The following is a 12,809-nucleotide window of genomic DNA, read 5'->3' as shown; positions in this document are numbered from 1 at the left end:
AAAACAGAAAAAGTTTACTCTGATTTAATGTATGACATTAAAGAAATAAAAGTTTTTGTGTTTTTTTTCTGGTGTATGTAAGTATCTGGTTTCAGCTGTATGTGTATATATACAGTGAGGAAAATAAGTATTTGAACACACTGCTATTTTGCAAGTTCTCCCACTTAGAAAACATGGAGGGGTCTGAAATTGTCATTGTAGGTACATGTCCACTGTGAGAGACATAATCTAAAAAAAAAAATCCAGAAATCACAATATATGATTTTTAAACTATTTATTTGTATTATACAGCTGCAAATAAGTATTTGAACACCTGTCTATCAGCTAGAATTCTGACCCTCAAAGACATGTTAGTCTGCCTTTAAAATGTCCACCTCCACTACATTTATTATCCTAAATTAGATGCACCTGTTTGAGGTCATAGGCTTCATAAAGACACCTGTCCACCCCATACAATCAGTAAGAATCCAACTACTAACATGGCCAAGACCAAAGAGCTGTCCAAAGACACTAGAGACAAAATTGTACACCTCCACAAGGCTGGAAAGGGCTACGGGGAAATTGCCAAGCAGCTTGGTGAAAAAAGGTCCACTGTTGGAGCAATCATTAGAAAATGGAAGAAGCTAAACATGACTGTCAATCTCCCTCGAACTGGGGCTCCATGCAAGATCTCACCTCGTGGGGTCTCAATGATCCTAAGGAAGGTGAGAAATGAGCCCAAAACTACACGGGAGGAGCTGGTCAATGACCTGAAAAGAGCTGGGACCACCGTTTCCAAGGTTACTGTTGGTAATACACTAAGACGTCATGGTTTGAAATCATGCATGGCACGGAAGGTTCCCCTGCTTAAACCAGCACATGTCCAGGCAGGTCTTAAGTTTGCCAATGACCATTTGGATGATCCAGAGGAGTCATGGGAGAAAGTCATGTGGTCAGATGAGACCAAAATAGAACTTTTGGGTCATAATTGCACTAAACGTGTTAGGAGGAAAAAGAATGATGAGTACCATCCCAAGAACACTATCCATACTGTGAAGCATGGGGGTGGTAGCATCATGCTTTGGGGGTGTTTTTCTGCACATGAGACAGGGCGACTGCACTGTATTAAGGAGCGGATGACCGGGGCCATGTATTGCGAGATTTTGGGGAACAACCTCCTTCCATCAGTTAGAGCATTGAAGATGGGTCGAGGCTGTGTCTTCCAACATGACAATGACCCGAAGCACACAGCCAGGATAACCAAGAAGTGGCTCTGTAAGAAGCATATCAAGGTTCTGGCGTGGCCTAGCCAGTCTCCAGACCTAAACCCAATAGAGAATCTTTGGAGGGAGCTCAAACTCCATGTTTCTCAGCGACAGGCCTAACTGATCTAGAGAAGATCTGTGTGGAGGAGTGGGCCGAAATCCCTCCTGCAGTGTGTGCAAACCTCTGTAATTGCAAACAAAGGCTACTGTACCAAATATTAACATTGACTTTCTCAGGTGTTCAAATACTTATTTGCAGCTGTATCATACAAATAAATAGTTAAAAATTCATACATTGTAATTTCTGGATTTTTTTTTTAGATTATGTCTCTCACAGGTGGACATGCACCTACGATGACAATTTCAGACCCCTCCATGATTTCTAAGTGGGAGAACTTGCAAAATAGCAGAGTGTTCAAATACTTATTTTCCTCACTGTATATATATATATATATATATATATATATATATATATATATATATATATATATATATATATATACACACACACATTTATAAACAATTGAACAATTTTGAAATAATATCATCTTTACTGCTCAACAGTTAAATGAGTTTTTGTCCTGTCTATACCATGCTACCAGAACACCTTTTTCACAAATTAACTAAGGCATTTAAAAAAAAAAACATTATTTTGCAGAAAACACATTGATGAAAATTAGAGAACAACAATGACTGTAGCATTTAAAAAGATTACAACAAAATGAAGGTTACAACAGTTAGCAATTAGTAGGAAGTGTACAGGCCTCTGCTCTGAATGACTTCAGCACATCTAAGGCCAAAGGACAGCACTAGTCTCTCACACTGCTCTGGTGTGATTTTGGTCCACTCTTCTTCCAGTCTCCTCCATAGTTCGGTGACTGTAGTGGGTTTCTTGGGCATAACGTTGTCGCCAAGGATTTTCCAGAGGTTCTCTATTGGGTTGAGATCAGGACTCTGGGCAGGCCATGTCATTATTTCAGTTGTTTTCAGTTTCAAGGAACTTCTCTACCCGTTTTGCTGTGTGACATGGAGCGTTGTCCTGCATTAACACTGCGGGCTGATTGGGTGATGAATGCAGGGAAGGAACCATATTTTGTTGAAGAAGGTTCTGATAAACATTTGCATTCACTCTGCCATGTAGCTGTACACTGAGGAAAATAAGTATTTAAACAACTTGCTATTTTGCAAGTTCTCCCACTTAGAAATCATGGAGGGGTCTGAAACTAAATCATGGAGGGGTTCTGAAACTAAATCATGGAGGGGTTCTGGCGTGGCCTAGCCAGTCTCCAGACCTAAACCCAATAGAGAATCTTTGGAGGGAGCTCAAACTCTGTGTTTCTCAGCGACAGGCCAGAAATCTGACTGATCTAGAAAAGATCTGTGTGGAGGAGTGGGCCAAAATCCCTCCTGCAGTGTGTGCAAACCTGGTGAAAAACTACAGGAAACGTTTGACCTCTGTAATTGCAAAAAATGGCTACTGTACTAAATATTAACATTGACTTTCTCAGGTGTTCAAATACTTATTTGCAGCTGTATCATACAAATAAATAGTTAAAAAATCATATATTGTGATTTCGAGATTTTTTTTTTAGGAGGGAGGAAGAAAGTAAACAATGACTTTCTTAGAAGGCTACTGTTTAGATACAAGCCGTGTAACAGACACTGTCTTTCGTTAAAGCCTGTGTAAAGTTCATTAGTTTCAGTGTAGCGGCTTATAGACAGGTGCGGCTTATAGACAGGTGCGGCGTATTTATGTTCAAACTAAAAATCTTTTTAAAATTCAGTTGGTGCGGCTAGTATTTGGGCACGCTTAATAGTCCGGAAATTATGGTATTGATACCAGAAAAATCTACTTAAGTACAGTAACAAAGTATTTGTACTTCATTACTTTCCCCCTCTGGTAAACACAGATAATTTTTCCTAAGGAAAAAAGAACCTGTTATATCAAATAGACCCCAGAACATCAGAGATGCTTTGACTAGAGTTGGAAATGAAAATAGACAGGTGACAACTGCATATGGATTAAACCCTGTAGCTGTACCCTGTAACAAGCTTTGATAATTATATAACTTGTCATTGTTTTTGTTTGTTCCAACAAGATTATTATTTTTATTCTTGTTGTTTTTGTTGTTATTGTTGTTATAAATGTTTTAAGCTGTATGAACATTTGCTAATTTGTTAAACACATCTGTTTCCTTTATTATTGTATCTAGGAATTTGTGTCCTTCCTATGGGTGATGCTTAATCAAAAACTTGTGAAAGAGGGAAATCCGCTAGCAGCTGAAAGGACAAAAACTGGGCTGTGGATACTGAATATACACTGACCAGTTTTAGGTTTATGGCCATCAATCAGGCATAACATAATGGCCACCTGCCTAATAATGTGTTGGTCCCTATTTCACTGCCAAAACAGTTCTGACCCGAACAGCGTTAACTTTTGTGTGTGTGTGTGTGTGTGTGTGTGTGTGAGAGAGAGAGAGAGAGAGAGAGAGAGAGAGAGAGAGAGAGAGCACGAGGGAAAACAAAAAAATGAAAAGTGAAAAAAAAAACTTGGCAAAAACATACATTTGTTTTTTATATACTGACGCCTGTCTCCAAACTTCCTTTTTTTCTGATGCTTCACACTACTTTATTCACAGACACACAGCACATTCACAGAGCAGGACAGAGACAGTAACAGTGTGTAGCAGAACAGGAGCTTTAATATCTTTCTAAAGTTGAATTGGTGTGGACATCTGTGAGTGTGACCTTAGGATGAAGATCGTCATCATCATCTTCACCTTCTGCCTGATCTCAGGTAAAGAAATACAATTTATAATAATCCTCACTATCAGCAGCAGTGTTACATGAAGGAAGGTTTTGCTCAGATGGATATTTGGTGTTTTGTTAGATGGAGGAGCCTCCAAGGAAGTAACAGGATATTCAGGAGGAGGAGTCCTTATCAAGTGCAAGTATGATACAGAATATACACAAAACCTAAAATATTTCTGTAAGGGTTCATGGCCAGGCTGTTCTGATCTAATAAAGACAGGAGATAAAAACATGTGGATAACTTCAGAAAGATTCTCACTGTTTGATGACACCAAATCAGCAGAGTTCAGTGTGATGATCAGAGAGATCACTGTAGAGGACACTGGGACGTATCAGTGTGGAGTTGATATATATTTGGGAAAGGACATTTACACACCAGTGGAACTAAAAGTAATGGAATGTAAGTCTTCAACCACTGCCTTCTGTTTATCTTCACAAAGCTCTAGTGTCACTAGCAGACACACAAAATGGCTGAGAATTCCATCTGTACAATAACTATTATAATTTTTAACTATTACTAAAATATTGTTTTAAATCCAAAATAATCTTTTGTTAGATGGAGGAGCCTCCAAGGAACTAAGAGGATATTCAGGAGGTGAAGTCCTTGTTAAGTGCAAGTATGATACAGAATACAAAGAAAACCTAAAATATTTCTGTAAGGGTTCATGGTCAGGCTGTTCTGACCAAATAAAGACAGAAGTTAAAAACCTGTGGGTAACTTCAGGAAGATTCTCACTGTTTGATGACACCAAATCAGCAGAGTTCAGGGTGATGATCAGAGAGATCACTGTAGAGGACACTGGGACGTATCAGTGTGGAGTTGATATATCTTTGGGAAAGGACATTTACACACCAGTGGAACTAAAAGTAAAGGAGGGTGAGTCTCAAACCACTGCCTTTACTATTTATTAATAACTATTATAATTTCTAACTATGACTAAAATATCTTTTAAAATCCAAAATAATACCTTTTTATGCAGCATATTGAACTAAACTGTTCTTTTTTTACCACCAGTTGTTTTATTAACATTTTTGTGGTACAAATATTTACCCCTAACCTGCATGTTTCTCACAGACAGAGTAATTTTTATTTTTTATTTTTTTTAAGTCTTGAAGCTAAGATTTCATCCAAAATAAGAACTGAAACTGAAGTATAAGTTGATTGAAATCTAAAATTTCTAACTTGTAACAGGAAGCTTGTGCTCTAGAGAAGTGAGTGCAGATGCAGGGGGAGGGAATCAACATCAAGTGCAGATATGAGGTTGAATATAAAAACAAATCCAAATCTATCTGTAAGATTGGAACACAAAAGTGATGTTTTAATCAAACAACAAAACTAAACAGTGAATGGAACCATGATGGCAGATTCTCAGTTCATGACAACAGAAGTGTAGGATTCTTCAGTGTGTTTATCAGAGAGCTGATTATGAAGGACACTGGAACATAATTATGTGTTGTTACTGTATGTGTGTCAGGGATCCACCTGCCACACCCCCTCCTGTAGCACTCATGCCTCCGCTCTCCCTGGAGCTCCAGGCTTAACCACGTACACCTGGGGCTCGTTGTCTCTCATGCCTCCGCTCTCTCTGGAGCCCCAGGCTTAACTATGCACACCTGGGACTCATCATTACTTCACCCTGCTCCTACATAAACCCCTCATTCACACTCACTCCCCGTTCAATATTGTATGTGTTGGACTTTACGTGCGGTCAATGCTTCCGCCGTCTGTGTCGCTCGCACCCTGACAACGTGATACAATAAAGATAAATCTGATCATCTACATTGTAGTGAATCTGAATATCATATCATAGCAAGAATCATATATTATATTATATAATTATTATAATTATGTTTTGTGTCTAAATTTACTATAAACTGTTTGTGTTTTAGAATTAGGATGCAAATAAGCATATACACTGATCTGAATCTTTCTGATTTGCAGATTTGTCTTATGAGAAGTCCATCAGTAAGACTGTCCATGTAGGAGGAGATTTAAACATCAGCTGTAAATACCCACAATCCCTCAGGAATCACTCCAAGTTTCTTTGCAAGGGGATGCAACCTGCTGCTTGTGTTTATAGTGAATCTGTTATAGAAAGTAGATTCTCCCTGTATGATGACAGAACAGAACAAATCTTCACTGTGAGTATTAGAAATGTAGCTAAAACAGACTCTGGTGAATACTGGTGTGGAGCTGAAGCAACCTGGACATCTGATCATGGATACAAGGTTTATTTAACACAGATCAACCTGACAGTTACTGGTGAGTTTGTAGAGACATGAAGACACATTGTCTCATTAGAATTTCTGGAGTTTCACACATACTCAATGTAAACTTTATTGTGTTGAATCTGTACTGCTATCAGCCAGACACTAGATTCACTCACTTCATGTCATTTATTATCTAACCAAACATTTTAATGCTTTAGATATATATATGTCACGGTTTCAACATTAAAACCAACACAACCTGTGTCATCACCTCTAAGCCTATTCTAGCTTCTTTTCCAGTAGGTAATTTTGCTCAGATGTTCAATGTGAACAATTTTACAAGGAACTTCTGAGTATTCATGCTGTTCCTTTTAATCCACCATATTTATATTGCAACAGCACAATGCATCTAATCATGCAGGAAAAGGTGATTTTATTTTTATTTTTATACATGCATACTACATGACTTTGATCAATTTCATGCCTTGTATTTTAAAGTGTCTGTTTGTTTAACTCTTGTTTCATGATTTCCAACTTTAACTGTGATCACTATGTCTATAATTTTGCTTCTGATTGGAATTCCAGTCCTTTTTGTAATTTCATAAAAGAGATGCAAGAGCTAAAAGATGCAAAGTAAACCGCTTCAATTGTTATGTCCTTGTAAGAGGCCAATTACTTACTGAAAATTAATAAATGATTGAATGAGTTTGTGTATGAATTTTAAATCAAATAAATCAATGAATGAACACTGAGTTCCTGTGCATTTTCTTGTAATGTTGTTTGAGATTTCTCCAGACACTGTGTGTATATCAGATTTGTGGCTAATTTAGAGTTCCACTACAATTCTGAAGCTTTTTTAAACACATGTGCTTGATGTCTTGTTTAATTATACCACAAAGGTTTCAGTCATGTTCAACTTTACATTCTAATTTTATTTGTCTAATTTACCACCATACACACTATACGACATGCAGTGAAATGATTTTAATGCAGTGGTCTGTGACACAAAATAGAATAAATAGTTAAAAGGATAAGATTTTTAAATAATAAATAAATAAAATACAAAGAAAAATGGAATAAACAGAATAAAATAGAATTTACATTATAACAAAATATAATTCCAAGAAAATAGAAATTACAATAAAAACACAAATAGAAATAGAATCTAAAATATACTTAAAAAACAGAAGACAGAAACAGTGCGAGTTATTATGAGCATATATAATAATGGTGCAAGATGTGTAAAAGCAGGTTGTGATTATGGATTGTCATTGTGCAATGACTCTAATCTCAAGTCCAAGTCCTAGGTGTCCTTGCTGAGGTCCCAATTTGCCTGTGGAAAGAAGCTACTTATATTATCTCAGTTTTATACTGCAGGAAATGGAAGCTTTTCCCTGACCACATCACAGGAAAAAGTCCATTGTTTGCAGAGCTGAATTCCTACACCTATCTTTCTGGCCATGGTTCAGCACTGCATGCTGTTCCCAAACAAGTCTGTGATGTTTCCATTAGAATGCTGATACTGGTGCTGGCACAAAGTTCCTAGGCTCAATAAAGTGCAGTTTGAAGTCTCTTAAGCATGTAAGCTTGTAAACACAATCAGTGGTCTCTTCTGCACACTTGTTGCCAAAGTTTCAAATGTGACAGCACCTGCAAAGTAATAAAATGTAAATATTATAACCTATGTAAATCAGAGTAATGAATGAAAGTAAAGGGACCGTGCATGTGCATTTGAATAATGAATATTGGTAGAACCACTACCAGTGCTCATATTTGGCTCCTAAGACTGGCTCAGTGCAGTGCAATGTTGTGTAGTACCCACAGTTAACCTGAATGTATCTTGTGCTTAAAGCATCTTAAAACTATCCAATGAGCAGCCTAAGACCAACCATACTGTACCTTCTTGAACAGTTATTGAGATTTTTTTTTTTTATCTCCAGTTTTTATGCTGTCTCCCCAGCATACTGTTGCAATAAGGTTGCACTGGATACCACAGGTTTGTAGAATATTATAATTATATGATTATTATAAAAAAAATGTCAGTGCTGACCCTGTATGTATCCTGTCAGTTCAACATCCTGACCCATGATTGCAATTGAGATACAATGGTGTTTTTTCCCCCACACCATTTAACAAAGTTTTTGACTAGGTCTTTACTTCTCCTCTCCATGCCTGATACGCCTCACCTCCACTAAAGTCAGGATGGCAACTGATCTCCTTGGTGCCATCTTTTCTTGTTTTAACATATACTAGCATATTATGGTAAAAATTTAGGATTATTGTGCAGAGTTCAGAGTCTCAGGAAACAAATGTTGAGCAGGAGTGAGAAGTTTTTTTTTATATGCCAGGAAAAGATTAAACAATGAAAAGGAAAAATAAGGAGATGCCAAAAACCAAAAGGCTAAACATAATGGAAATCTGGGAAGGGAAGGAAAGGAAAATAATATAGAAGGTACACCGGATGCACACAGTTTGAATTCAGGGGATTTTTATAGTTAGATCAGATTATTCACCCAGCGTTGCAGAAGACATGACACCATCTTCTTCAATCTGTGTTTAAAGCAATGATATGTACAATGAATAAAGCGATGAATGATAATTATAACATGTACGATCACATTTTTGCTTATTATTTTGTAAAAAAACCAAGCCCATAGGTTGTACACAAAGAGATTCTTAGCTAATTTGGAAAAATCCAAACATTCTACATTAATATTTAAATTTACAGCATTCAGAGGACAACCTTAACCAAAATGGCATACAGTACTGCTTACTAGAGATACTAATAGGAAAGTTGTCACTGTGTTACACCTAGTGTTCACACACAGACTATTTTAAACCTCCATGGTGAATACTGTAGTGATCATTTTCTATCTGTTACTCGTTACTTGTGCTCTAAAGTGCATTAGAGTGTTTTTGGCAGTAGAGCAGTACAAATGGTCAAATGGAGTAATAAACATTCTCATGAAAGAAGCACTGAGAGGAATAAGTTACTATTATAGAGAAAGATGCTCACATGCAAAATGCTAGTATTAAACACCTATACACCTTCATATGATTGTATACACAATGTCACACATGCTGTAAAAAATTAAGAAAAGTAATAATAAGAACTGATTATTTGACTGCATTTGTTTTAGCAGGTACAGCTGGCATTGTATACCAAAAGTCAGGAAATGACCAAGAGGCCATTATCTTCATCTGTGCGTGTTCATTTGCAAAAAAAAAAAAAAAAAAAAACGGTAAATTGTGGACATTACTGAGTATATGTTGATACTATTTTTCTTTGCTTTTAGGTTTTTCTTGCAGTGTTTGACTATGAGGAGACAGGGCTGGACTGGGACAAAAAATAATACCTGGAATTTTGGCACACTACATATGATCACAAATACTTCCAATCTTTGCATGCCCTTGAATATGTATACCAACTCATTTTCCATAAAAGCACAAAAGCCATATAATAACAGGTAGGAAAGAGTAAGAGTTGACGCATTAAAAACTTCTAAAACACGTAATTTTAATACAATAAAACAATAATCCACATTGATGAATTCTAAAATTATTTATGAAATCCATCTTGTGTGTGCCTGTGTGTATGAGGGGAAAAAAAGAAAATTTGATAAACTGTTGATCAGATTATCACTTTTTTTATAATATAGCATTAAATAAACTGTAAACTCAGTCAAATGGGTGCTTGTGAAATCTTTGGATGAGCCCAAAATGGGAGATGTTTAAAGCTGTGATTGGGTCAGTCAAATTTCAATTAAATGATGTATTGTCCCAAAAAGTATGATGGCCCAGCAGAAAAGGGTCCGGTCTGGCAGATGGCCAGTTCACCCCAGTGAGTAGAAACAGCAATGCGAACCAGCAGCAATGCGACCAGCTCTAATGATACAGTTCCAGGCATTAAGGATGAGCAGGGGCGTAGATTACGCAGGGGACATGTCCCCCGCACTTTTTATAAAAAGTTAATTTGTCCCCCTCACTTTTTTAGTGGGGGGGAAAAAAAACAGGTAACACTACACATTTCGTTTCCCCCACTTTTGAAATGATGGCTACGCCCCTGAGAATGAGAACTCGTGAATATACTTATGTGGATAGATTATTGAATGGCGATTACTTCTTCTTACCCCAAAATCATGACTGTTACATGTAGAAATGTCAGATTTTCTTGAAAGATATAGTGAATACACATCAAAATGAGTTATAGTAGTCAATAAATACAGCATTAGACAAAATGTTTGTTTCTCTATATTATTTAGAAAGATCAAAGGCCAGAGTTCCTGCTATCTTAGATTGTGTGTCAAAACAATATGAATATTTCTAATCCTGACGTGACGGTGTAGGGGCACTATCAAATGACCAGACTATGCAAATTAAATTAGTTTTTTTGGGTAGGAAATCCTAAGTTGCATTAGGAAATATGGTATAGATATAGTTGTCAGTGGGTTAACAAGAGAAAAGAAGAAACAAAATACAGACAAAAGTACAAACAAAAGGTTTGTAATCTCATCCAAGTAGGCCTTTTAATCTCTGAAAACAACAAGAAGGCCTGCTTGAAGGTGATAAAAAGCCAGGAGTACTCATGCCTTGAGAAAAATTTGAGCCTGAATTTCAGCAGTACAAAAGAACTGATTGTGGACTTTAGCAAGACCTGGATCAGAGTTTCCACCCCATTGAGAGTGGACAGTTTTCGCTACCTTCGTATCAACATCTACAGGACGTGATATGGTTCTGTCACAGCAACATCATGGTAAAGAAAGCCCATCAGCTTCTTTTCCACCTTATATGGTCTAGTCTTTAAGAAGGAACTTTAACACCTGTGCCACTGAAAGCATTCTGAAAGGGAACATTACAGCTGGGTTTGAAAACAGCACCAATCATGACAATCAAGTTGTCTGATGAAGATTCACCACTTTTTAAAGATGACAGTACTGAATATGAATCAGAACAAACCAGCCCTCTTCTTCCCACTGCACAACCATTAATAAAGCCTGCATATCTGTTTTAAATAGGTGAGTGGAGTTTGATGTATTTTTTTGCTACATTGAATGTATATAGCTGCCATGTATTTAGGTCTTTAGATATGTCTGTATATAACCCATCCTTCGAGGTGACATTGGATGTTTATTATCCATAGTATCATTGTTGAGGTTAAAAAGTGTTTATTAAAGAATGCTTGAATAAAAAACGGTTCTTAGCAATGCCCTGGTCTACAGTGACTTACAGAAGGGCTTTGTAGAGATACAAATATAAATACAGAAACAGAAAGTCTCATCGTGTTACACCCTTTATGTTCACAGACAGAATCCAGAGTTTGTTGTGAAGGATAATGATTTCTGAAATGTCCTGAAAGTCTCTGAAATTTTTTAGAATTCAAACACAGTCCTGTTCTTACTCGTTCCTCTTTTACACACCTTGTGTTCTATAGGGCAGTAGAGACCTTTTGGCAGTAGAGCAGTACACATACATGGGTAATAAATATCCTCAGTGAAATTACTCTTGTAGCACTGAGAGAAAAAATACTTGCATAGAGTAAAAATGCTTATATCCAGAATGCATATATTAAACACTCCTACTAATTTACATGATTGTTTACACACTGGAACTGACCAGAGGCTGTTTATTTTGTCATATATCTGAAAGCCTTGTTTATGTTTACAGTATGTAGTTCATACATATTTCACACATTCATTTCCTGAACAGCTCTTTCACACACATATAGAAGGGGAAATGGGTGCAGAATCAGTTTCTGGTTAAGACACTGTTAAAGATGCAGCACATTCACAGAGCAGGACAGAGACAGTAACAGTGTGTAGCAGAACAGGAGCTTTAATATCTTTCTAAAATGGATTTGGTGAGTAGATCTTTGGGTGTGAACTCAGGATGAAGATCCTCATCATTATCTTCACCATCTGCCTGATCTTAGGTAAAGAAATGCACCTTATAATAATTATCACTATCAGCAGCAGTGTTACATAAAGGAAGGTTTTGCTCAGATGGATATTTGGTGTTTGTTAGATGGAGGAGCCTCCAAGGAAGTAACAGGATATTCAGGAGGAGGAGTCCTTATCAAGTGCAAGTATAATACAAAATACAAAGAAAACAAAAAATATTTCTGTATGGTTTCATGGTCAGGCTGTTCTGATCTAATAAAGACAGGAGATACAAACATGTGGGTAACTTCAGGAAGATTCTCACTGTTTGATGACACCAAATCAGCAGAGTTCAGGGTGATGATCAGAGAGATCACTGTAGAGGACACTGGGAAATACAAGTGTGGAGTTGATAAACGTTGGATAGACATTTACACAACAGTGGAACTAAGAGTAAAGGATGTTGAGTCTCCAAACACTGCCTTCTGTTTATCTTAACAATAATCAGTGTCATTAGCACAAGTTATCACACTTCATTAATATACTTGGGTAAAGTTTTACAGAATTTTTAACTTTTTACTTTTCTGTAAAGTTAATGATTTAAATGGTTTCCCTTTTCCTGCCTAAAATATTAATCACCTTTGTGTAGAGTTAACTTTATTTTTCG

At 36.8% G+C, this 12,809-nt stretch overlaps 2 protein-coding genes across 8 annotated transcripts in view; both read left to right on the top strand.

Annotated features, from left to right (window-relative positions):
- LOC124387485 (polymeric immunoglobulin receptor-like) overlaps positions 1–12,809 on the top strand; it is a 117,270-nt gene that overhangs the window by 30,469 nt on the left and 73,992 nt on the right. The gene's annotated exons all lie outside the window — the stretch shown is intronic.
- Positions 1–12,809, top strand: part of LOC124387734 (CMRF35-like molecule 8) — a 56,581-nt gene that overhangs the window by 8,046 nt on the left and 35,726 nt on the right. For 3 of the 5 annotated variants that reach the window (XM_046852272.1, XM_046852265.1, XM_046852298.1), the window contains one exon: positions 3,884–4,041. In XM_046852272.1, coding sequence (XP_046708228.1) covers positions 3,999–4,041 — 43 coding nt within the window. In that variant the 5' untranslated portion in view covers positions 3,884–3,998. Of the gene's footprint in view, positions 1–3,883; positions 4,042–4,134; positions 4,456–4,611; positions 4,933–5,997; positions 7,013–12,809 lie in introns of those variants that run through there. The other 2 variants (XM_046852279.1, XM_046852288.1) reach the window with 2 other exon arrangements.

Source organism: Silurus meridionalis, chromosome 1, assembly GCF_014805685.1.
Source record: "Silurus meridionalis isolate SWU-2019-XX chromosome 1, ASM1480568v1, whole genome shotgun sequence".
Taxonomy (NCBI): Eukaryota; Metazoa; Chordata; class Actinopteri; order Siluriformes; family Siluridae; genus Silurus; species Silurus meridionalis.
The sequence above is the reverse complement of the archived record's forward strand: the minus strand, read 5'-3'. Positions and strand labels throughout refer to the sequence as shown.